Consider the following 26843-nt stretch of genomic DNA (forward strand, 5'->3'; position numbering starts at 1 on the left):
CAAGCTATCACTGCGTCAACCTGATGATGAAATATAAAATCAACATTGTTTAACTGAACAATCACACGATAATAAATCACAGTTCATTTAGTGGCAACGACAGCCTTGAGACAAGTGTTGAACATGCCCAAGCCCATACTTTTGAGAGCACCATGTGAGCACCTGTGTGTGTACACGCGCTTGTTTATGTAAGGTTTCTCTATAGGAGCGTCCAACAGAGAGTGTGAGGGACCACAGATCTTCCCCCAAAGATGTGTAGGACACGGGGGGAGCTCCAAGTCCCAGAGATCCAGGCGCTGCCCCAGAACACAGGAACCCCAAGGAGACTGCAACCAGAAAGGCCCCCTGCCCCCCTCGAGAGGCGCAGAGGATCGCCCCGGGGGGCCACAACCAGCAGCCGGCAGAGCCCCGGGAGATATCAGCGGCAAGCCCACAGGCACGCCCGCCGCCTCCCACCCCCTAGCCGGCCGAGCCCGGGACCCAGCGACCCGGGACCCAGGGGCGACCACCCCCGCCGGGGACCCAGCAGAGCCCAGGGACCCAGACCCCACCAGGCAGCCACCGGGATTGATCAGGCAGATGCCAAAGATCTTAAACCCCCTGACCCGGGAGCCACGAACACTCAGGCAGACCAAGGCACTCATTCAAAATGTTAAAAAATAAATTCACCACCCCCCCAAAAAAAAGTATACTTTTGTCTTTTCTCCAAAGTTCAACAACAAAAAATCTAAACATTTTGGAGATTTTAAATTGATCCCCTTTTTTATTAAAAGCACTTCATCAGTCCAACAAAATGAAATACCTTCACATGTTCACACCTAGAGGCCTGTATTTGCATATATTTTCAAACAAGTATCTACTAAGTCCAAGGTACAGAAACACGTCAGGTAAACAGCTAATTTTATTGTATTTACCACAACTTTCAATATAGCCTAGTAGTGGGAAGTGAATAAAACAAACCGATTCAGAACAAAATTCTTATATTTTAAAAAGGGAGTTTATCTGACTGAAAACTATAAACGCTGATGAATGAATTACAAATCTGACTGTGCTAAAGGGCCTAAACAACACACTGATAAGGCAGTTCGGCCCAAACTCTGACCCAAAAATCATGCGTGTAGGCATTTTAAAACACGTGAGACGGTACCCAGAGCTGCAATAAACAGCTCCTTCGGTGTGTGTGTAGCTTTAGATTAATAAGCAATCATACATGAACTGTTACTTTGAGGACATTCCAAGAAAAAAAGCATCAGAACAAAGAATGTCTAAGAAAATATGTGAATATAAGAAAAACAGCCTTGTTGGTTTTTCATTTTCTTGGAGTTGCACTTAATGATTGGTGCACATTTCTTCTAATTTGTTGAAGTTTTTTGACAAAACAACAAATCTAAAGATAAATATTTAATCATAATTTCCATAAACAACCTGCAAACTGAAGTCCAGCTAATTCAGAATCAGAGATGCTTTGAGAAAATATTTCAACAGTAAAAAACAAAACTTTATTTATATTCAGTCTTAAATGATGTGGAGTGAAGCTGTCACAGATAAAACGAGGCACGGAAATCTCTTTCCCAGTTCTTATCTTTTTGTTCTTTTCTTCGAGCTTCTTCCTTCCTCTGACCTTTCTGTCTCCTTTCGTCTTTGTCTCTCTGCTGTAGCTTTACAGAATCTCGATCCCCAGCTTGGAAGTGAGTGACTTTAGCTCTTTTTGTCTGCCCATACCCCAGGCCCAACTGGTCTCTCTTCAACACAGTAGCCACAGGTTGTTGGGCCCCCTCTCCCTCTGGTCCGAGGCCTGTGCCGGGCTTCCAGCCGTTACGAACCATCATCTTGTAGCTGTTGCTGGAGGGTGGGAGACAGTAGTAGGGGGTGGGTGGAGGACGCCTCAGACTGAACTGATGCAGGGTGGAGGACAGATGAGACTCATGGCTGCCCCTGTACTCGCTATGACACACATCGCACCACTCAGGCTGGAGAGAGCTGAGGAGGCATGGGTCAGAGAAAACAAAAACTGGTGTTAACACCACTTCTGATGATCATTAAGTCCTTTACCACTCTAGCTGACACTTGGTGACTATTTTCCTCATGAGCATATGAATAAACGTCTGCTAACCTGCTGTCAGACTGTGTCTCTCGCTGTGGACTCGTACCATAGCTTAGCAACTCCTCCAACACATCTTTGTGGCCCGCTGAGAAAAAACAAGAAACACACAGAAAATAAGGTTAGCCCAGCTTTACAGATCAAAACACACAGATGAACCATAACAATATGACCACTAATAGATTTCAGGTCGGAAGTCAGTCCCTACCTGACCTCCAGGGTCTCCACTTGTTAATCTAAATCAGGGGGCGGCAACTCGCAGCTCTTCCATCCATCTGATGCGGCTCTCTATGCTTGTAAAATAATGAATGGATATTTAAATCAAATGCTTTATATTTTACTGCATTAATTTTATATCTGTAAGTCAATTCTAAATGTAAAGATTGTCTGCGTAAACCTGAACAGGTCCAACCCGGTGTTACTGTGAGACCGGGTCGACGAGTCACGCTTGTGCGTAATCATAGGCGCTTTCTGAGCTTAAGAGGATGTGAGATTCTGGGATTCTCCTCAGATGGCTCCTGGATGCGTCGCCACATTGGAGACAGGAACAAGCGCTATTCAGCCAAAGTTTCATAATCAGGGAACATTTTCTAAGTGACAAATCTCTCTGAGAGACCGGGTTTGGAAAACTCTCGCTTCAGTGGGAGGAATCTTCCTGCATGCGCTCTGGTTCTGCGATGCGCTCCAAGCCCCTCTCCACATCTTCAGCTCGCTGTGGACCTTATGTAGTACACGCTGACAGCGAGCTGCGCTGAGCAGTGTCCAGCTCAGATGTTCAGATGGGAATCTTTTCTTGAGTGATTTAGCTACATCTGCGATTTGCGTAGAATAAAATATCAGTTCGTCTGCATGCGTCGGGGTTATTCTTTCTATTCTTTCTCCGTCAAAATAAACGGTCAAACACGGGAACTATCCAGCCAACACAACACAAGCCCTGCTTTTAACTGTTGTTTTCTTGTGAAAATTGTTGCAAAGAGATATAATTTAACTTGATTAACACCAGAGCTGCGCACTGCGCCGTTATCTCCGTCACTGTAAATGAAAAAAAAAATTGATCGGATCATTTTCTTACTTTCTCCACCTACAAAGTTTAATTACAACAATCAAACGTGACAGAGCCATGATTTGTATTCTGAACAGTTAAAACATGTTTTAAAAAGAAACGTATGACAAAAGTGGCACCTGCTCAGTAAAACCACCAACAGGGTGAAAAATATTAAAAAACTGTAGGCAGAAACGGGCTACAACTTCTGGATCCACTTATACCAATCGTTTTATTGACTATCTTCTGTTGAAAGATAAATCTGACGTACACGAGCGACTGATATTGGCTGCTGTCACCTGTTGTGACTGGTTTAAGCAGCTCTCTGCTGTGGCTCCCAGAGTTTTCTTTACTGTGGGAAACAGGTAATAATGGCTCTTCGATGGGAAGAGGTTGCCGACCCCTGATCTAAATGAACACCAGTGAGACATTCATGTGGAAAGACACCCAAATCACAGAGGTTCTACCCAACAACTGACTGTGAAACTGGTGCCAGATACCACAGCAGAGCTTCAGAAGTATCTCCATGTGTGGTCATATTGTCACAGTGGGTGATTGTTTTCATAGAGTTGCACGATGGCACCTTCCAAAGCAAGGTCCTGAGCATCCCTGCCCTGCATATCAACCACACCGACCCAGGCTGCACCATGACTCAGCAGCAGCCTCACTGCAGCTCTTTGTCCTGACCAGCTGGCACACATCACAGCTGTCCAAAGAAATGTATCCTGGAGGAAAAAAAAAAACCAAAAACACAAGCTCATGAGGTAAATCTACGAGCACATTTTCTGAGTTGAACAAGGAAAAGTATAGGGTAGCATACCTGGTAGTTTATGTCGACCCCCCTGGAGAGCAGATCTTTGAGGCCAGAGACATCCCCCTCCTGAGCACAGCGCAGCAGTCTGAGACCCAGCAGCTCCATGGACCTTTCTGAGATGTTCAGCTGCCTTCTTTGGTTACCACCATGTTCGTCAGATGTTACTGTCTGCACCACAGACTCAGCTTGAGCCTGCTGCCCTTGCACAGCTCCAACTCTCCTTCTTTGTCGTCTTTTTTGCTCTCTGATCCGACAATCCCTGGATTTAGCTTCTTGTGTTTCGTCATCTTTCATCAGCTCTTCGTAGAACTGCCTGGCCTCTTCTCCGCTGAGTCTGGGTCGTGCTTTGGAGCTAGAATACTTTTGGGTTCTGATAGTGAAAGCATCCTGCTTACTGGCAGGGATAAAACCTAAAGCAGCCATTAGGACTTCAGGTGTACTCCAGTTTCAGGAAGCTAACTGTAACCTAAAGAGCTTGATACCAGTCATTGTTAAAGTTTGTTAGCTGGGCCTAAACGACTCACAAACAGCGTAACAGAGTTACTATGAGCTCATCCTCTAGGAACAAAGAATAGACCAAGTAAGGTAAATAAACAACGCTGTAGCAACAAGCTAACTTTAAGCTAATCTCAGCACCAACGCTGTCACTTAACGCCGGGAAGCTAACGGATACTTCATGTACCAGACCAATGCCCAAGTAGTTACAGAAACAATACACGTAAAAAAACAAGTCGAATAACGCAAAAGCACGTAATTGATCACAAAACATGTACCCTCTTATGCTAACGTTGCTTTTAGGTCTCCAGATGCAGGTTGACTGACACAATGGCTGGTCGGTGCTGCCACCTATCGGCCTGGACGGATAAAAAGCGACTTTTAGATCTTCAGCCAGATTTGTTTAGCATCACCGACTGCAGATCAGGCAAAAACCTTAAATTAATTACATTTCAGCTTAGATGAACTTAACCAAACGTTCAGATTTTTAGTTGTGATCATTAAAACACATTTTTTAATGGCTGCAGTGCATTAAACATAAACTGCATTAACCTCTTTATTTGCATGCATACCTTTAGATTTCTTTATACTATTCTTCATCTGATTTCTGCATCTGGATTGTTTTTGGAGATCAACTCACTGAACAAGATTTAAATAACTATCTGCTGCAGGACACAGCAAGATATCTTTTGTCCTACAGCACCCTCATGTGTACAAATGTGGAAATTATACTACTAAATCTAACATGAGGCTCATCCAGCTTTCATAAAAGCTTCAACAAATTTATTAGCATATTTTAATTTAAATTTTTGATCAGCAGAAAACTAAACACTGATAGTCAGTCATGCTGAAAAAAAACCTCCTTTAAATGTTGATTTAGTTGTGATTGCTGAATAACGTGATACATGACATGAACGGTGTTGTGTCGTGAATAACATACAAAATGTCAAGTTAGACGTTCGTAGAGTAAATAATTTTTATTTTCATAGAATAATTTTTAAGACCACAATACACTTTAGATCAGAGGTCCCACAAAATTATGAAAATGCTGAAGAAAACTAAAGTAGTGTTATAATAATGACTCTAAAGCTAAATCGGTTCACACGATCGTGTATCTAGTTAGCAGGATGAGTCAATCAGACACAAAGCTTGAGAAGAAAACAACAAGTACAGGATCAATACGGATGAGCACCACAGATCAATAAAACCAGCTTAAGCCGCTTTTGTGTTTGTGATTTTCTGGGTGATCTAATGACTTAATCAGAATCAGGTTTTACAAATAAGAACGTAAAAACAAATGTGTAAATGCTAAAAACACAGAAAAATGTTGTGATGCTTTGTTTCCAGTACAACAGTGGCTGCTTCTCATCAGCAGCAAGTTTAAGCCCACAACATTTGAACTCGTTCACTATTCATCTAAAGCAAAATGTAAGAGAACCTCTACGCCCTTCACCTATAAAAAATAACCATGGATTAAATGATTTAAGTATGGCGAGATCATGCATTCAATTTGGTTAGACGTCAAAACAAAACAAAAAGTCCACAAGTGTAACTATCATCTAAAAGCTGATAATCATTACAAGCATGCAGCACCACCAGTACGCCCAGTACAAAGACACAACTGTAGTTATATGTCATCATTAGTGGTATTTTCTAATGGATGGTTTTTACTGATGTGTCTGTTTCTGTCCCCCGTCTGTGTGAATGTCTGTCCACAGTGAGGACAGGAAAACGGCCTCTCGCCCGTGTGCGTCCTCATGTGAACGTTCAGCTTGTCTTTGCTAATAAAGCGCTTGCTGCAGCAGGTGCACGCGTACGGCTTGTCTCCCGTGTGGTAACGCTGGTGCATCTTCAGCTCCGTCATGCGGCCGTAGCTCCTTCCACACTGGGGACAGTCGTAGCTGGGAGGCTCGTCCATGTGCTGTCTGCTGTGCAGTCGCAGCCCACTATTGGACCTAAAGCGTTTACTGCACTGTGGGCACTGGAAGGGCTTCTCCCCAGTGTGGATGTGGATGTGCAGCTTGAGACTGGCGGCCGAGGCGAAGCCGTTCCCGCAGACGGAGCAGAGGTGAGGCCTCTCCCCGCTGTGGATGGTCAAGTGGCGCTCCAGCTTGTTCTTGTTTAAGAACGTTTTACCGCAAATGGGGCAGGTCTGCGGCTGCTCTCCCTCGTGTGAGCTCATGTGCTCAGTCAGCTCCAGCAGCGTGGAGAAAGCGTTGTCACAGCGAGTGCACGAGTAGGGTCTCTCCAACTTGAACTTCTTGTGCTTTAAGCAGTGTTTCTCTAGATCTTCCTGCTCCACAAAGGATTCTATACAGCAGCTGCACTGGTAAGGCCTTTCCACGGTGTGAGTCCGCAAATGATATTTCAAAGCTGTTAACTTCAGAAAGATGTTGTCGCAGTGGGGACACTTAGTTTCCCGCCTGTTGTGGACCTCTACGTGTCTCTTATACAGAGAAAGCTTGTGGAAGTATTTGCAGCAGAACGAACAGTAATACTGCTCGTTCTGGTGGCTTTGCTCGTGCTTCTTTAGAGCATACTCCACCTTGAACTTCTTCCCACAGGTGCTGCAGTTGTATGTTTTTCGATGAACTTCCATGTGGCTCTCCAGGTCCTCTGCGGTTGAGAAGGTTGCATCGCATTTTGGACAAGTCCCGCTATTTTCCTTTGCGTGAATCTCAAGGTGTTTGTTGAGGTCCTCTGGGAAGAAGAAGTTCTTATGGCAGTCAGGGCAGGTGTAACAATCAGCATTGGCAGCTCTGCGATGGCTCATTAAGTGTCTTTTCAAATGATACATGCGATTGAACTCTTTGTTGCATTCGCTGCACTTAAGGCTTCGAGGACCGACCTCAACCTTGCGATGCAGCTTGAGATGCTTTTCAAGTGCTTCCTTCTCTTTGAACTGTTTGTCACAGGCCAGACACGTCAGACCTTCCACAGCATGGGCCTTTTTGTGAGATTTCAGAGCCACCCAGGTGCTAAAACTCTTCCCACATACAGGGCAGACGTGCTGTCCGAGGTCATGCTGGACCCTCACGTGTCGGGTCATGTGGTAGGACTGGCTGAAGGTCTTGGAGCACACTGGACAGGTGAAGGGTTTCTCCTTTGTGTGGGTCCTCATGTGTCGAGCCAGTTTGGTTGGACCATTGAAGCTCTTGCCAACACAAATGGGACAAAAATGTCGTTTTGCTTTGGTTGGTGAGGCCTTTTCCTTCGTTTTACAACCATCTTTCCTGGTTTCAGCCTCATCAGAGTTGGAGTCTTCAGTCGAGACCTGGTTGTCGGATTCTTTGTCGTTAGAATCAGCATCACAACAATCTGCCTTTTCATGAGGCGTTTCTTCAAACTTCACTTCAAGTCCACCAGCTTGCTGATCATTTTGACCCTCTGACTGAGGAGATGACGCATTCGTGTGTGACTCAATGTGACTAGAAAGGTCCTCGATGTTGGTGAATTTTTCTTTACAATGTAAACAGAACAGAAATTGCGTCGTGTGCGTCTCTTCGTGTTTCTTTAACTCAGCAAAGCCTTTGAGGCTCTCCCCACAGGTCGGGCAAATGTAATGGCCCCCTGTGTGCTGGTTCCTCACATGTCGGGTCATGTGGTAGGATTGGCTGAAGGTCTTCGAACAAATCGAACAGGTGAAGGGTTTCTCCTTTGTGTGAGTCCTCATGTGCCGATCCAGTTTGTTTTGGCCTCTGAAACACTTGTCAACACAAATGGGACAATAATGTCTTTTTGTTTTAGACACCAAGGCTGTTGTGTTCTTCTTCTTCTTCTTCTTCCCCTTCTTCTCATCTTCACATTTGTCCCCAGAATCAGAAGGGGCAGCTGGAGCCACATCTGTTGCTGTGTCATTCATTTCATCTCTCTCGGCTTGAGTCTTCTGAACTTCTGTTGAAACCGTTGGGTTGTTTCGGTGTGACCTGACATGATCGCGAAGCTCATCGTTAGTGGTGAACCTTTCAAAACACTCTGGACAAAACAGTTCTTGGTGCTTGTGCATCTTCCTGTGCTTATGCAGCTCATCAAAGCTCTCGAGGGTCTCCCCACAAATAGGGCAGACGTACTGGCCCGCCGAGTGCTGGTTCCTCATGTGTCGGGTCATGTGGTAGGACTGGCTGAACGCTAGGTCACAGACCGGGCAAGTAAAGGGCTTTTCTTTAGTGTGAGTCCTCATGTGTCTGATGAGCCTGTCTTGAGTTTTGAAGGTTCTGTTGACACACACAGGACAGTAAATGGGTTTTCGTTTCATCGAAGAAAGGTCAAAGTCTTCGTCGCCACCGCTGACTTCTTCTGGATCAAAATCGCTGTCTGTGCTGCCAACGTCCCCTTTCACGGTGTCTGATGGCAATGAGGCGTCTTCATAATCCCACGCTTCATCCAGATTATCCTCAGCTGCAGGCTGTGATTTACCCTCATCATCATCACTATAATAGAGCCTATCCTTGCTGTAGTAGTATTCATCTTGGAGTCTAGGTGGTTTGATTAGGATTTTAGTAACACGAGGCTGCTTTTTATTTTTTTCCTCCCCGCGACGAGGCCGACCTCTTTTGCGCTTAACTTGAACAGGTGGCCCCAAATCATCTCCAATGTCCACGCTGACCTGATGAAAATGAGAGTCGCACGACGCTGTTTCCAGTTCTTTACCAATAGCCAGTGCTGAGGACAGGGTCAGACTCTCTCTCTCCTGCAGCAGCCTCTCTCTGAGCTGCACACTGTTTGTTTTCTCAATCAGCTGCTCAAGTACAAGGGCTTCCTTTAGGTTTCCACAGTCACAAGGCTTCAGCAGCTCCTCCAGAGCGGACACAAACTCACCTACAGTTTCTCCAGGCATCTGAGCCCTTTGGCGGAACTTAAGCCGGTACACCTGAGAGCTCTGGTCAGAGTTGAAGTAATCGGTCAGCACGGAAACGGCAGCTGCATATGTAGTTTCGGCGTGGATCAGAGACGTGAAGACGCGCTCGCCCTCTAGACCGAGGGAGTTCTGTAAAAGCACCAGCTTGCTTGAGTCAGACAGCTCCTTCTCGCCAAGAGCTTGTGTGTAGCGTTCAAAACATTTAAGCCATTTTGTCCAGAGCATGTTGACTTTACCTGGGGCTGGGAGGTAAGGTGGAGGCGGAGACAGGATTATGAGAAGTGGTTCTGGGAGGGGCTGTAAAAGGATGCCCTCTTTTGTGTCCTCCAAATCCATCTGAAACTGTGTGTCACACATCCTGTAGGTGTTCTCACAGGAAAGGAAGCGATTTCTACTTCAAATCCTGCAGAAGTATTAGGATGGGACTAGTCCTGGTGTGTCCTCAAACTCCTAATGCTTCATGTCATCCAGGATAATGTTTTAAAACTGCAGAATAAACAAAACAGATGGTGGTTAGAAGGAACGTTTAAAGAAGGGGACGCTCAACATCAATATTCAGTCTCAAAGGTTTATTATGACTCTAACAATATTATCACTGCTCTACTCTCATTGACAGACACCTTAACTTAATGACAAATCATTCCAGTGTACAACTTAAATACACTCTTATTTGCTTTTACATGCCAATATCTCTTTTGCAGCTAAACTGTGACGAAATATCAGCAACTTTAAATTTTGCAATGAAGCTTGGGCCTTTTTTGAGAAATCTGCTTAAAAATGCTAGAAAATGAATTTTAAATATTAACATTTGTTCTCTAACCACAAGGTATATTCGATTGTTTTGGTCTTTTTTAAAGGAAAATCTTGTGGGATTTGTTGAGATGTGTAATTATCTGTATGTACGTGTCACTGATGAATTGTAAATAGACATGGAACATTGTAAAAAAGTTTGCTTTTGCTTAGCTGCCAGTAAAAATGTATTTTAGGATGAAATCCTCTTTGGAAAAATGCTGCAGCAGCAGCTTCAAACTTCAATGAATTCATCATAGCCCTGCATCTTGACATTAGCTGTACAATGTTTGAGTTTAATAAAGTGAAAAACATCAACTTTACAGACATTTATAAACAGACACATCAGGCGTGGTCTCAAATGGCACAGCTGTGCCAGGTGAACTTGGATTGCAATAACGCTTCTTCCACTGAATAGTTTTTGTTGTTCAACCTTTTCGCCATCTTTGGTAACGTAAAGTCATTCAGTGACAAAGTTTTTTGAACGTTTTTGAAATCACGTCTGTAAAAATATGCTACGGGCATTAGCTTCAGCTCCATTACGCACGAGAGTATCTCAGGATCCCGTTGGACTATTTTAGTGATTCAACCTCTGAGCCAGGACTGGGTGATACGGCCTAAAATCAGTATCACGATATATTGAGGATTTCACCTCGATAATGATGAATGGACGATGACTACAGGTATGCGCAGAGACAAAAGTTGTCCACTAGGGGGGGAACTTGCCGTCTGAGATTTTTTAAAGACTTTTTTTTTTTACTATGACACGGATTATGACCATAAACTAGCAAAGGCAAGACTGACTTTACACTTTTGACGTCATGACATTAGCTTTATTTTGATGATGCGTTAGCAGTTTCCCCTGTGAGTTTTGCACTTGGATTCATTAAGCCGGGCGTACACTGTGCAACTTTTTCACTTTTTTGAGCCGATTTTCCACTCGTGCGAGAATCCACAAGATCGGGGCGAGTTTTGCGGTGAGCGTCGTGTAGTGTACAGGGGGTTACGAGAGGCGATTAACACCACGTGACCAACTACCGATCAGCAATCGTGAGCTCGCACGGACTTCTGGCGTGTTTAATATCTTGCTCGTCCCTCGTGAGGGTATCGCACTGTTGAAGCGGCGCTGCGAGCAGCTGCGACCCAAAATGTATCAGAACCGCTCACTGCGCATGCACAATCATGCATCAACACTGTTCGCCCGCTATTTCCCTAATAACACACGCTGTTTGTTTTAATTTCTACACGTTTTTTTTACTCACAAAGATTGTCAAGACACATTTGTCCTGTACCAGAATGTTTCACCTATTTTGTAATTTGTATTTTGTAATTTGAATTGCTTTTATTTTTGATTTATTCAATATATTTACCTTCAACTGAACCATGTTCAGCGCTTTGGGCTTCCTGAAAGGGTTGCGGAAGGCGCTTTATAAATAAAGCTTTGATTGATTGATTGAAGAAAGCGTGTTTGTAGTGTTCATGTCAAATTAAACTGATCACAAAACACAGATTTACTTTCTTTATTTCTTTTTCCTCATCCAACCCCCGTAAATCCCTGTGTGTCCTCCTGCAGCACTCCCGAAGGACAACAGGCTAAACAAGACCAAAAAGTCTAACGTGTTGTGTAAAAACTGCTATTTTTAGCATATTTTTAGGGCCGACGTGTTGCTACCAGACGTACAGTGTGAGCGCATGACTCGTGAGATCTGCCCTGCGAGGAAGTCGTACAGTTTGAGCTGAAGCTGAGTGCTACGAGTGAAAAAGTCGCAGTGTCCGCCCGGCTTTAGACTCTTACTGTTAGAAAGAGGAGTCTGGTATTTGTTTAAATGGCTGCTGCTGCACCACGGCTACACCCCCCCCCCCTCCCCCAAGATAAGAACTTTTCCTCAATTACTGCACTAAGAGCAGCAGGGAACACATAAAGAAATTGTTTTTTGCATGATAAAACTGTAAACACAGTTAACACACATCTATCTTAGCAGTGACAGACTGGTAATCATGAGAAATGGGAGGTTTCCCGGTGGCCTGGCCGTTAATCTGGCCCGCTCAGTGATTGCTGACGGTCATAACGTGCATGATATCTAAATGAACAACCTGTCATGCAGCTCATCTGCTCTCCTGATGCTCACACAAATGGAGCAAACTGGGCACAAAGATACCCTCTCCTCTCACTTTGTCGGGGTCTGGCAAAGCGCTGCAGACAACCCCCACCCCAGAGCGCGCTACCGCACAGCACCTTTGGCCCCAGAGGTAAAATGGACCAAGACGGGCCAGGAATGTTGGAGCAGAAAGAAAAGATTGAAAATGAAGAAAGCTCTGGCCACAGATGCATGTGCAGTCTGGCCTCTAGGGCTGCACAATATATCGTAAATATATCGTTATCGCAATATCAGGATGCACAATATGTATATCGCAAAGAACAGATAAATGTCGCAATGAATGGTCAGCTCAAATGTTTGCTACACAGTTTATTCTGTCAGTCAAACGGAAGCATGATGTTTTTTTAACACATCAAATAGAGCTCTTCACCCATTTGGCCAATCGGGTGGGTTCTCATAGGTCAGATGCCCGCCCCCGAGGCAGACGGCACTTAATTTTGATGGTTAGCAAACACCTGATTTAGCTTTGCTCTGCTCTTTCTGCTGATTCTGCTTTTCCCGGGATCCAAGGATTTCATTTTCTTTTTCCCTTTCCTCACATATTTTGCTTTTCTCGTTTTTATGATTTTTTTTATTTCTTTGTTTTTGATTATTTTTATTCCTGAGTTAAGGTTTTATTTATCGCAAGTAATATCGTCGTCGCAATATTAATCACTGTTATCGAATATCTCAGGTTTTCCTAATATCGTGCAGCCCTACTGGCCTCTATGTGATCTTGTTAGGAGAACCAGTTTAAAGTGGAGTTTTTGGGCCAGCATGATGCTGGGTGTGCGGGGTGGGTTGGGGAGGGAGAAACAGCTGCTGTCAGGAACTCATCATGATGATCAGGTTATAAGACTCATATCCTCATTGTGCTTTGGGCCAATACCAGTACCGCAGTCACTTCTAATTATAACCTTTCAGCATACTGGTACTTTTTTTTAGGGTACAGTGTGTACCTGTAAATTTTCCAGGTATTCATTAGTTAAACTCTCTGAGATTTCTGAAAAAATATCTGTTTGTCCTCAAAGATCAGTAATCCACACTCTGGCATGCGCTCCATGAAGGGCTGCATTTTGTGCAAAAGACACATCACTACTGCGAGGAGCACCACGCGTCACCATCAGCTCAGAAAGAGGAGGAGAAAAAAAGAGGTTTCCCACACCGCACACATTCCCGCAATGACTGACAGCAGCATCAGCTGACAAATCAGTGGTTCGATGCTCCGACAGGCAGGTAGATGGAGGAGAGGCGTTTTCTAAACGAAAATATAGATCGTAAGAAAACACAAGAAATAAAATGTCAAAAGAGGAGTGTGCTACACTTGAAAGTGGGCATGATGTTGGAAAAAAACAACAACCTTGTGGTCATAAACATCCAGCTGCTGCTGATGATCATGAAAGAGAAAAGAGCAAAATTCTGACTGGATGTGTACTGGAGATTAGATTTTACAGCAGCCCTGATTATTATTAATGAAATCTCTTGTTAAACACATAAACCTTCACCTCTGACTTATTGACTTTGGGTCAAAGCCTTTCAATCTTTAGTATTATTATTGGTGTTTATATCAATAATATGAGGAAAACATCCATGCATACTGTGTCTAGTGAGAGAGGTTTTATAAATGTAATATATTATAATCATATCATTAGTTGTTGCAGTAGTATTTACAATCATTCAATTTAAGCCAAAACAAGCTGCTAGTCTGATGTATTTCTGGTCATAACAGAGTCAATGCTGCTGCTTACTCAAGCATCTCCAAATGGAGGCTGATCTATGGCACTAGGACACTTGAGTGGTCTGACTGTCATAAGTTCAGCTCAGCTCAGAAGCAGCACAGCATCAGAAGACCTCATTGATGACTTTGCATCCAGAACAAGGAGATGTGTGCATCTGCAAAAGGCTTCTGACATTGTTGAACAAGGCTTTTCATTTAATCTGTTCCGACTAAATAGTAAACCTAAATGACATGAATGATACAGTCATTTAGCGCCCCCCTCTCACCAACACACACACAAACACACTTTTATGTGTCTCTGTTTGTGGTGTGATTCTGCTGACCCAGACATGTAGGGTGTTTCTCAATGTCAAGGCGCCTTGCCTTGCGAGGCGATGTCTTGCGAGGCCAGGCGCCTTGCTTACGAGGACACTGCCCTTTCTTGGTCAAAGAAAACGGTTAAATGGAACAGACTTGCATCACGAGACCACGGCGGTCACATAACGTCCTGTGACACGAGAGACAACGTTATATTTTACACGTATTAGTTTCAATATAAATATATAACGAGACTTTTTAAATTATGTATATGTTTATTAAATTAAAAAATAAGCGAGTTATTACCCGCTAGCCACCAAAGCTGCAACTACTAAGCAACTAACCAACAATAGATAACTTCTTTGCATCTAAAAAAAAAACATTTTAAATTGGCTGACTTACTTTTAAACTTGAAAATTGTCCCTGAAGTAGCTGCTGGCTTCTGATCCGCCATCTTTTTGAAAATACTGTAGTGTGTTGTGGGTAATTTTTGACCAAGGCTAGGCTAAAAGACATCTCCTGTGTATCCTTGCTCAGCTAGCTAAACGGCTAACAAACGGAGAACACATGCCTCGATAGAACATGAACATTGGAACAGATTGGAACACGTCTTGGCGGCTCCTGATGACGTATCTCCTAGTAATCGGGGCGGGGCCAAGACATCAAGGCAAGGCTCCTTGACATTGAGAAACACCCGTAGTCTGGTACCTGTTAGTCTCAAGCAGGTGGATGATGGTGTCTGTTCAATTTCTAATGTGCAGGAGGCATGTTTAACAAAATTAATTATAATTTCAGTTTATGCAACATAAGTACAGGTTATAGCAGCAGAACACATATTTATAGGAGGAAAGAATCAGGGCACATGTGAAGCTTTAATTTAGTTGTTTTACACTTTAACATCAGTAGGTGCCCAACCTGACTCAATTTTAGTGTTTTGCGTAAATTGGGCTGTGGCCTGGGAAGGTTTAAAAATTCCCAGCCTGAATAATCGTCCCAGGCCCCCCCATGCATCTCAGTCATCTAGATCAGTAATGACTTAAAAAAATATATTTTGCTCCCTCCTTTGATTTTGACATTTTCAGCAGAAATAAAAAGAGCCAATGAAGCTTGATATGTACCTTATTTAATGTTTACATTCTAGCTAAAAATAGGGATGCACCGATCAGGTTTTTTGCTGCAGATCACCGATACCGATATCAAAGAATGCTGATCACCGATACCGATCACATGGATTGGCCAGAAATTTTCTACAACATTATAATGAGTGCTACAAACTACATAATCTGGGAATAAAGGAAATGTAACCTAATCTAAAATGGTCTGTATTAGGGTTGTCACGGTGTGAAAATTTAACCTCACGGTTATTGTGACCAAAATTACCACGGTTTTCAGTATTATCGCGATATTTTTTTTAAAGGTGCTACATTTTCACACAATTAAATAAACCCTGTATGTCAGGAAATATTGTCCTCAGTTTGTGTCAAAATTTTGCCTAAAATGTGTTATTTTTAATTATGTTGTTTATTTGTTTACATTTTCCCCTTTAGTCTTTAAAATACCAATATTTGTCCATAACTTCTTATTTTATGTCTGTTTGATGTCATCATTTAAAAATATTAGATCAGATGATACTCAGTACTCAAGAAGCCTTCTAATCAGATACTTTTTTACCCTTACTTGAGTAATAAACCCTATATCAGGAAAATATCGTCCTCGGTTTGTGTCCTTCCAGTGAGCTTTGCAGATGTGGGGAAAATGTCATCAGGCAGTAATCATTGTTAAATTCATAATTATTCTCGGAGAGAGACCAACTCTTATCTGCCCCTGGAAGCCCCGTAATGCATAGCGTCATTTCAACACGGGGGTGTCCGCGACACGGTTTATATGCAGGTAGCGTCGCTGCGGCTGCTTTGTATAGCGACTCGTTGCATTCTCCCTCAACCCAAATCCTCGGATCACATTTTTTAGCTAAAATGCTAAAGTTAGCTTGCCTTGCGTTGACTGTAGAGTTGTGGGTGATGGTCACGCAGATGTGTCATGAGATTTGAAGCGTTGCTGCCTTTCACAGACACTTTTTCTGCATGTGCTGCAGACAGGATAGCCGTCTTCTATAAACTGTCCCTCGTCACTCTTCAAATATCCAAAAGATGCCCGCACTTCCCACTTTGTCTTCTTTGAGGGATAATAAATGTCCTGAGTGCTGCCGTCTCCTCCTTTGGCCATTATTTCAGCTTTAGCTTCAAGAAAGTATTGGTTGTAAACAACAAAGCGCGCATGTGCCGCCGGCAACTTCAGCGGATGATACGGTGGCTGGTAAGGGTCACCGCGCCTACACCGCAGCCACGATAAACCCACCGAGATAATATTGTTTTTTTTTTAAACATGACGGTTATTATTATTGTCAACTTTTTTTTTTTTACCGGGGTTTACCGCTACACTGGTTACCGTGACAACCCTACCTGATCGGTTTGCTTTGATCTATTTTGAAAACTCCGATCAAAACCGATAGGGGCGCTATCGGCCGATTGGGATCAAATACCGATCCATTGGTGCATCCCTAGCTAAAAACATTGAGTTGTTATTTCATTTTCTACGGCATCATACAGCTGCCACCCACAAAAAAACATAACAAAAAACAAACTACAGCGATATCACGTGATAGCACCATACTAGGGATGGGTACCGAATTCGGTACTTTTTAAGGTACCGACCGAATTCCATAGTACCGACCGAGCACCGATTCACGTCATTTCAAACGGTGCCTCGTTTCGGTACCCGTCCTTCATAACGAGAACTTGCCAAGACAGCTGCGCATGCGCAAGAGCGTTATGTCGTCGCTCGCTGCGAACCAGTTGTAAACAGAGCAGCATGGTAGAGAGAATGCACGCTAAAGCTTGGGTCCACTTCACTAAATGTGATGGGTACTGGGTGATGATGAAACCAGCGACAACGATCTAAGTGAGACATCCTCATCTTAATCTGCTCTGGCAGGTAAATATAATTAGCTTGATATGTTAGCTTCCGTTTCGCTAATGGTGCGTTCGCTTTCTCCTCGGAACTCCGAATTTCCGACTAGAAGAACATGAACGCGCTCTAAAGTTTGGCTTCACTTTACTAAATGCGACGGGTGATTGGGTTAAGACGAAACCAGTGACAACGATCTAAGTGTGAGGCATCATCGTTTTAATCTGCTCCAGCAGTTAAATAAACTGTTTAAGATAACGTTAGCTTGGTATGTTAGCTTCCATTGCTACCATTGTTATCAGCTAATGGTGCGTTCACTTTCTCCTCGGAAATTCTAACTTCCCAGTAGGAAAAATCAAATGAAAAAAGACAGCAAAAGGAATGAAGATACACAGTAAATTTAGTTCACAGTGAAGATGTTTGCTTCAGTTTAATTATCAGCTTATAAAACTACAAGGACGATGTTAAAATACAAACTGTTGTATGTTATTTATCGTGATATTTATCAAATATTGTTATATATTGACAAAAATATATATTTAATTATAAAAGAGAATTAAAATAATAAACACTCAAAAGTATCAAAAATTGGTACCGTTAAGTACCGGTATCGAATCGTAGGTACCGGAAATTAGTACCGGATCGATTCAAATGTCAAAGGTACCCATCCCTAACCATAAAATTTTTCTTCATAACACAATTTTCACAGGCAGATGTAATGTGAGGAAATATGGGTTTTCTGTGCAAAAGGTCATTTGACTCGGCTGGGTTCCTGCCAAGCCAGACAGGACAGCTGAATCGCAACTTCTAACGCAGACTCGTCCAGAGTTTTTGATTTCTGAGTGAACTAAACTTAACAAACGCATCGACAAAACGCTTTTCCATCGACGTGTACCGAGGGCAACTCTGGACCGGTTCGTGGCGCATCTTTGTCTTCTTTGCCAGCCAAGGTGCCCTGGATGAAACATCATCCTAAGGTGACGTCCCGGGTCCAACAGGGGGTCCGATTTTCGGTGAGGCAGAACACGACAGATAGCGTTTTGATGCATCTTTTCCAACTAAACCTAAGTTTATTCAAACCATCACTTTTCACTCAGACACCTGTTTCTTCCTGAAGCAAAATCAGATGCACACACGCATTCATCTCACCTCATGTTCAATTCTCACTACACTTTGCACACACACGCATCCATAATCACATCATATCACTCTCAACCTTCAGCACCTCCAACAGAAGGTCTATTTGATCAAGAACAGCATATCAACTGTTAAAGATTGTCTCACAAAGTTGCCAATGTTGATTGTTATTTCCTGTTTGTCAATTTCAAAATCATTAGTTTAATTCGAAGAATTAAAACTTTTAATTGTCAAACTTGTTTCTTCATTGAACTGAAACACAGACCCACGGATATTATCGACAGTTTATCGATGAAAACAACCTTTGAGTCTTCTTAAAACTATACAATTTGGTTATTAATTTAATAAAATTAATATCACAAATTAACATGTAGAATGGTTCCTCTTTCATAAAAGAGCATAAACCACAACGCTACACTTATAAATATTTATCACAATTTTATAATATTACATTTTGTAACGTAAATGCCATACAACATTACGTATATGTATATTATATTGTTAGAACAATATAATTAAAACATCGTAACATAATATTGCTCTAATTTAATTTTGCGTGGATGGCGGCTCAAGTTTTCTGTAATTAGCCGACTTCAATGCTAAATCTCTAGTTTCCAATCTGCATTAAATGCACCATAAAGCATGGTTCTTGTTGATTTTAATGAGAACCATTAAAGCAGCAAAACAATGCAGGATAATTTAGTCTGATTTTGCTGAGTCACGGGCATCCTCCCCATTTATAACCGGGGCGGCATTAGGCCCGGCTACTTGGGCTCAAGCCCCGAATGTTTAATGAAAAGCCCCGGATCTCAAACATGGAAGTAACATGCAGTACCAAAGTCCAACAGAGAAGAAGCAGCTGGCAGTAGTTTGTATACAGCCTGCCTGAGCCTCCACCACTGAAGAAGAAGCCCTTCAGCAGCCGGCTTCTTCTACAGTCTGCCTGAAACGCATGAGTGAAGATGGACATAAGGACGTTTTTTTTAGTCAAAAGGTACAACGACAGAACCCCAGCTTTGATGAGACTGGTGTTGACTCAGGTTTGTGAGTCTTATTGAAAAATATTTGTTGTGCTGCCGGTTTGCCTAAAGTTCAGGCACGTGCGGGGGGGGGGGGGGGGGGGGCCTTGAGACCCTGCCCCTTTTGTCCAAAGTGCCCTTTTTCCGGTCGTTCGTCAGATTTTACCATACAAAACTGTTATACTGTGATACAAATCGGGCACTAGGACCATGCGGAGGCAGCCGCCTCAAGCTGAAGGCTATTTTCCCTTAGACCCGCCTACAAGCTCACTGACTGGCTCTGCCGCATCATACTAACGTGTGATTGGTTGTCCTTGCTGTCGCTCTACCTTGTAGCCACGGAGACGACAGACCGGTGTTTTCTCTGCAAGTTTTTTTTCTGCCTGCTTCACGACGGCTGGATAGATTTTACTATCAGAGATTTTGTTTATGTGCGTTTGAATCCGTGGCTAGTGTGTGTGGAGCAGAGTCAGGTAGCTGCATGTCTGGGACAGAAAATGAGACATGAGAGAGACTTCTCCTGAAGTGTTGGAAGAAACTCACAAAGAATCACGGATGTTTCTCACTCTAGATTCTCCGGGTCATAACTTCTGAATTACTAATCGAATAAAAATAATTCAAACGGTTTCTAAAAGTACATAAAATGAGCTTTCCAACGAGGTATTACATGATGTAATTCATGTTCCTCCAAAAATCGCTATTAGAAGGAAACCAGCTTTGCAGCGTCACAGAAAGAAACGGTGCGGACCGCGACAGGAGAGCGAGAACCGAAAGGAGGAGATGATCTGATCATTAGGGCTGTAGCGAAGCCTCGACGACGTCGACGGCTCGATTCTAAAAATTTGTCGACGTCAGATCCGGAAGTCGACGCACCACGCCCACTTGTTGCATCCCCAGGAGTTTGTAAATAGAGGTGGAATCTGCCTGTTTTTCCTCTAGTTCGCCCTCTTCTCCGCCTTCACTAACATCTCCGCCAAATACCGAAGACCCGGAACAACGTCCGTCCACTACTAGATTAGTTTCCTGTTTTGCCCGCCTTCGTCTCCCGGCAACGGACAACAACTTCCGGGGTCAGATGCGCTGCTTCGTGTCTATCGCAGATGTAGAACATCACCGGGAGCGTTTCTCCCTTCATTAAGGAGCTTCTTTCAGACATTAGGAGAGCTGTTTTGGTGGTAGCAGTCTCTCCTCCGTGCTGGTCTGTTTGCTGCTGGGTGTTTTTGGTTTATTTAAACTTGGTAACTTGAACTTAACGTTGGTAAAGCTACTGTTAGCATCTTCGCTAACAGCTTCTTGCGTTGGGATAAGCTGTTAAGTTTTGGTTTAGAGTTAATCTTTTTTGTGGTGTAGATCTTCCTTTTATTACATTTAGAGTGTTGTGGGTTTTCGGTTTAGTGTAAAATATCACCTTGAGTTTGGTTTAACCCGTAACGCCTCACGCACATAAGTGACCAAAACAAAGCAGCATGGAGACACTCCATCTTCTACCACCTCGCAGGCAGCAGCCTGCACTCCCAAGTTCTACACATCACCAGAACATAACCAACCGCAACACAATAAAAGCAGTGTTATACAAAATGGAAGGCCTGTAGTGTTTATTCTCTTAAAGTAAGAATTTATCAATTTTTTTGAGGAATTTATTTGAGATTTTCTGGTTTTTGTTAATTGTGCAATAGAAAAATAATCATTAGATTAATTTTCTAAATAGTCATTAGAATAGTCGACTATTCGATAAAATAATCGTCAGAATAATCGTTTTAAAAATAATCGTTTACCCCCAGCCCTACTGATCATCTTCATCAGCAGCTTTTATAAAGTTATGGAAACGTCACAAATAAAATCCACCTGGTTGGTCAGGTGTCCCAGAAGGCTGTTTCTGTAGATGGTGACATGAGGAGGGACAGATTAAAGTCACACTGGTTTTTATTTGAACACTCAACTGTTTACTAAATGATTCAGCTTCATTCAAGCATTATTTATACGTACAATAAATATTTATTTAGCTGAAAATATAATGTTATCAGTGCAGATTTTTATTAGTTGACTTTTTGTAATGAAATATTTAGATTTAACCTTTTATCTGCTTATTGATCTTCATAATGCTGGTAGAAATGTAGCTACAGCTGTGAAGTAGCCCATGAGTGTTATTTTATGATACCTAGTATTTATTTTACTGTATCCCGTTCTCTGGACCAGAGCGTAGACCTGTGGTCACAGACAGGCTGCAGTCATTAAACTGGTTAACATGAGGTCAGGGGTCACACTGTTTTCGGAGTGTTTGCAACACAGTTCTGAGTTTAAATACTGGTAGTTCTTTTGACATAGTTTGCTCAAGTCATTTTGAAGTTCCTGTTTAGTAATAAATGTAAAGAAAATTCAAATCTGTTTTTTTATCATTTAAGCTGCAGTTTTACAGACTTTAATAAACATAAACACTAAATACAAACCAGACACTGAAAGCTGAGGTTGTTCTGAAAAAATTAGCAGAGTTACAAATATTTTACACTTTTATTACAATTTTAAAGCCCTAAAACAAAAAAAACTACTTGTTATATTTATGGTCATAAGAGGGTTAAACGTGATAAATTTTCTGCCTCCCACAGAGATGGTAAAAGTGAATGTGAGCATAATTATATACATTTTATTAACTTTATGTATTTTTTATTATTGACTATTACTCCAAAGAGTTCAGATGAAGGCAACTGGACTTCTTTGGTTTCTTTAAAACATTTCACTTCTCCTCTGAGGAGCTTTGTCAGTTCTAACTGGAATATGGGAGAGTCAAGCTCATAAGCTGTAGCTGTCTGTTGTTATTTAAAGAGCAGAAACTACTCTGAGTACCCCGCCTCTCCATCTCCTGATGAGTCGTTAGCCTCTATTGATGGTGAGTCATCGTGTTGATTAGATGCAGGAAGGTGTGACCTAGACTGAAACTGAATGAGATTCAAAAAAAGTTCTAATCTTTTAAACAATGCTGTTGGTCCTCTTGGTCCTTGTTCTGGTTTTCTAAAACCCTGTGTTAAAAACCTTGGTGTGTTTTTAGACGGTTCTTTTAATCTTTACAGACAGGTGAGTGCAGTGGTCCAATCAGGTTTTTATCATTTAAGGCAGATAGCAAAGGTGAAGCCATACCTTCCTGCTAATATCCTCGAACATGTCATCCACCTGTTCGTGTCTTGCCGATTGGACTACTGCAACTCCCTGTATTCTGGCCTGGACCAGTCCTCCCCACACCGACTTCAGCTGGTCCAAAATGCAGCGGCTCATTTGCTGACTGGAACCAGCAAGTGGGATCACATAACCCCGGTTCTGACCTCTCTCCACTGGCTTCCTGTCTCTTACAGGATCCGTTTCAAAATTTTACTTTTTGTTTTTAAATCCCTTCATGGCCTAGCCCCAGTTTAGATCTCTGAGCTGCTGTCCGCTTACGTTCCTGCCAGAACCATGAGGTCCAGCTTTCAAGCTCTTTTAACAGTTCCAAAAACCCGCCACAAGACTCGCGGCGACAGAGCGTTCTCTGTGGTTGGGCCCAAACTGTGGAACAAGCTACCTCTCAACATCAGGACCACACAGAATCTAGAGCATTTTAAATCCCTTCTTAAGACGCAATTTTTTGATTTGGTTTTTAATGCAGGCTGACTTGAGCATCTTAATAGTTTTTAACAGTTTTTATCATAGATTGTGACTGTTGTGTGCTCATCTTATTTTAGGTATTTATTGTTGATTTGTTTTATCTTGATTTGTTTTACCCTGTACAGCGCTTTGGTGTAGCTTTGCTGCTGTAAATGCGCTCTGTAAGTAAAATTGACCTTGAGCAAAGCTGCATTATTGGTACTGGAAAGGTGAAATCTAAGCCCCGCCCCTATTTAAAGTGGGGTTTTCACGTTTTTACATAGATAGCTTCTTTTACTCCTCTCTCAAATCATCTATCTTCTCTATCCAGAATGTGGACTTTGTCATCTTCAAAGGTGTGTCCCTTGTCCTTCAGGTGAAGGTGGACTGCAGAGTTTTGACCTGAAGAGGTGGCTCTCCTGTGTTGTGTTATGTTCTTGTGTAATTGTTGTTTAGTTTTTCTAATGTAAACATCTGGACAGTCCTCACTACACTGGACTGCATACACGACCCCACTGAGCTTCTGTTTGGGTGTTTCGTCTTCTGGATGGACCAGGTTCTGTCTGAGGGTGTTGTTGGGTTTAAAGTTTAACGGGATGTTGTGTTTGGAGAAGATTCTTTTAAGTTTCTCTGAGACTCCTGCCACGTATGTGATGATGGTGCCTTTGTGTAAAGGATGTTGTTAGGTTAGTAGCAGAGCTCTCATGTTTAGTGTTAAGTTCAGGGAGATCATGGAATGGGATCAAGAATTTTCTACTGACAGGAAAAAGATCTCAGCTAACATAGCTGTAGATCACACTGGATAAGTCTCTGTGGTTGCATTTATTTTACATTTATTTTACTACCTCTTACTAGAGCTGTCTTTAGTAAGCACAAAATATCTTTGGTTGTACACCTGTGCAATAGCAATAAAGTATCTTGATTTCTGTTAAATGTACTTCCTGAATGAGTGACCTTTTCAGGCTAAAATAACAAAATGACAAACACAGACAGAAGGACGATTCTTTCTTCTTTTATAATGCGTTGCATCACCACCTGGTATCAGAACAGGACTCAGTATTGGAAGATAATCAAAAATCAAACAACTTGGACTCGGATCAGGGGCAAAAATGTGGTTGTAACACCTCTAAATATAAGTCAGCTTTAAAAACTAAAACTATTATTTATGAACTAACATTAACACTAATGACACTAATTTATATATTTTTATTATGACACTAATTTATATATTTTTATTATGTTGTTTGAACCCAAGGGTCTCATTATCTGAATTTTCTAACTTATTGGATTGCTCTATAAGTTCCCCTTTTTTTTTCTTTGAGCACCCACCCCGTCAAAGGTCTCTGCACGGCCCTGCTAAAGTTAGCTTATCAGGTAAAATTGTTGGAGAAAGAAAGGGAATATTTACTATCATCTCACATTAAACACTAACAGGAACAATACTCTGCCCTGAATATGCTTAATATGTAGCTTCAGATTAAAAATTATGTGGTACAAGACAAATATATATGATGCTGACTAGTGCGTGTCACGTGTGCGCGTGAGTGTGTGCGCGCATGCGTGTGTGTTAAGCCCTATATTTATGTCGATGGTTAAGCCCCGGATCTTCTTCAGTCCTAAATCCGCCAGTGTTTAGAACACAGAGGAACAATGAACGTGTCATTAACTGTGGCCCCTCGATAGAAATGGCGGAATTACGCCCCTGTGATCCAGAGCTGCTCACCGCCTAACGGGTTTTAGCCCCGTTTCCGTCTAGAGATGGCTACGGCTTTTAGCGCTCGGCACAGCCAACAGGACATCACGGATGCAGGCATATAAAAAACAAGCTAAAGTGCAAAACAAATATAAGAAAACAGGCTTGGAGAAAACTCACCAAAACCAACCACAGCAGATCACAAGTCACGACGAGCAGACGAATCCACACTGCTTCCGCTCCGAGCCGCTACAGATAGTACTAACGCGCAGCGCTGCAGTTTTAACACGCAACTCTGTGCTGAAACGCTAAACGAAAAGACAAATCTTTAGGTAAAAAGAAAAAAAAAAACAGCCGACTTGCTGACTGTACTTCTTCCGGACAGTAAGAGTTTGGTTTGTTGCCCCACAGCGCACCCTGCTGGCGGGGAGGAGCAAACGGAACATTACTAAATTATCTGAAGCAGTTAAATAATGTAAATAAATCATATAGTTAGTCAATTGTATTCAGATCTTGTAATTATATTAAAACAAACACATGCGAAATTATTGTACTTACATTTTCCACATGTTGTAAAATATTTTTTATGAATTGCACCTGCTAGAGAAGACCAGAAGTCAAGATTTGGTCCAAAAAATTGTTTACCTGAGAGCACCAGGGTGCATCAAAACAGTCACTAGTTCAGATTTGTCTTTTCCACAGAGGTCTATGTTTATATTGCTTGATATGGCTCAGTCTATTCCTGAAAATACTTCTGTGCTGGTGTTACATTGCAGAATCTTTGTGGGCATCATTTTTATGAATGTTGAGTTTAAAAAAATCCTCTACACATGTTGTTTGTGAGCCAAAGGTCTAAGATTATACAATAAACAGACATTTAAGACAAGAGGATAAAATTTTGACTTAAAAAAGTTATAAAGCAGAGTCTAATAACAGGAAGCTGTTTCAAATCTTGGCTCTGATAATGACAATCATACAGAAAAAGATAAACCCTGAAATGTAATTCAAGGAACAACAAACTAGTATGTCCAACCATAAGATGATGGGCTCTGATTAGTCTCCACATTAAAGTTAAGTGAAATACAGTCAATATCAAGGTAATGTGGAGTTCTTTTCTTTTTTGCTGTTGTCTAGATGAAGTTCTTGTTCTAATGACTCATTCTGCTGCCCTCACCACCAGCTGCAGTGTAAACTCCTGAGATGTACTCATATGACATTATGTTTTGTCAAACTCTCATACTTCTTTTTCTTGCAGCCATGGAAGAGAGAAGAAATATCTTGCTTTTGGTTTGTATAGATCTTAAGTTGTTTATTGGATTTCCTTCTGTGCTGAAGTCCCTGGAAGTTCAACTTTAAGTTTGCAGAACAAATCAAGCTAAAAGGGCACACTTTTGTTTTGTTGCTTCTGACCTTAAGATATGAAGAAACATGCCAAAAGGTGCTTTTTGATAGTGTCCTGCTGCATGAAAGGTGGTCCCTCCTTGACTTTAACCTCCTGCTCCAGCCGTGAGCCTTTGAAACAGAACAATGAGGTGCAACAAAGGTCCTAAAGTCCTGCTTTAAACAGGCTGCAGAAGGAAAGTTTTACTTACACATATTAAGACATATTTTTTAATCCCCTACCAGACTTGGAGACATGCAGGAGACTTTGGAAAGCTCATTAGACCTTCTGAAGAAACCTCTTAATTTAAATGCAAAGAGGAAACAGGGTCATTGATGTCATTACTTTAAATAATTCAGTTTTAACCTTTTCCCTCCTTCAGGAATGTCTAATAAGAGGCACTAAATCGTATAACCATCCATCCATCCATTCTGTTCTGCTTATACAGAGTCGGGTCACGAGGGCAGCACACTACATCAAGAGGCCCAGACTTCTCTCTCCCCAGCCACTTGGGCCAGCTCTTCCAGGGGGACCCCAAGGCGTTCCCCGGCCAGGCGAGAGACATTTCACTAATGTGTCCTGGGTCTCCCTTTAGGTCTCCTTCCAGTTGGATGTGTCTGGAAAACCTCACCAGGGAGGCGAGCCCGAGCCACCTCAACTGGCTCCTCTTGATGTGGAGGAGCAGTAGATTTACTCCGAGCCCATCCCAGTTGACTGAGCTTCTTACCCTATCTCCAAGGGAGAGCCCAGACACCCTGCGGGGAA

The 26843-nt window shown here is 42.4% G+C and overlaps 2 protein-coding genes across 3 annotated transcripts; both read right to left on the reverse strand.

The window, feature by feature from the left end:
• Positions 1-728: 728 nt before the first annotated feature.
• Positions 729-5333, reverse strand: gpank1 (G patch domain and ankyrin repeats 1). Its single transcript, XM_015964574.3, has 4 exons — positions 3964-5333; positions 3727-3868; positions 2114-2189; positions 729-1980 (listed from the first exon to the last, which is right to left on the reverse strand). The coding sequence occupies exons 1-4, from the start codon at positions 4378-4380 to the stop codon at positions 1539-1541; spliced, it is 1077 nt and encodes a 358-aa protein (XP_015820060.1). The 5' UTR covers positions 4381-5333; the 3' UTR covers positions 729-1538.
• Positions 5334-5410: 77 nt separating this feature from the next.
• On the reverse strand, positions 5411-25108 carry LOC107388826 (zinc finger protein 585A). 2 transcript variants are annotated; one of them, XM_054743723.2, is made up of 3 exons: positions 24878-25107; positions 9547-9796; positions 5411-9439 (listed from the first exon to the last, which is right to left on the reverse strand). In XM_054743723.2, the coding sequence occupies exon 3, from the start codon at positions 9287-9289 to the stop codon at positions 6080-6082; it is 3210 nt and encodes a 1069-aa protein (XP_054599698.1). In that variant the 5' UTR covers positions 9290-9439; positions 9547-9796; positions 24878-25107; the 3' UTR covers positions 5411-6079. The 2 variants fall into 2 exon arrangements, with proteins under 2 accessions (XP_054599698.1, XP_015820048.1); XM_015964562.3 differs by having other exon boundaries at positions 5411-9796; positions 24878-25108.
• Between the last annotated feature and the right edge of the window lie 1735 nt (positions 25109-26843).

This window comes from Nothobranchius furzeri, chromosome 4, assembly GCF_043380555.1.
Source record: "Nothobranchius furzeri strain GRZ-AD chromosome 4, NfurGRZ-RIMD1, whole genome shotgun sequence".
NCBI lineage: Eukaryota > Metazoa > Chordata > Actinopteri > Cyprinodontiformes > Nothobranchiidae > Nothobranchius > Nothobranchius furzeri.

Coding starts and splice junctions, on each gene's coding strand:
- gpank1 (XM_015964574.3), bottom strand. CDS start 4,380: ATGGCTGCTTTAGGTTTTATCCCTGCCAGTAAGCAGGATGCTTTCACT. Junction 3,869..3,963: donor GGGTCGACATAAACTACCAG/GTATGCTACCCT, acceptor TTTTTCCTCCAG/GATACATTTCTTTGGACAGC. Junction 1,981..2,113: donor GAGACACAGTCTGACAGCAG/GTTAGCAGACGT, acceptor ATGCCTCCTCAG/CTCTCTCCAGCCTGAGTGGT.
- LOC107388826 (XM_015964562.3), bottom strand. CDS start 9,667: ATGTGTGACACACAGTTTCAGATGGATTTGGAGGACACAAAAGAGGGC.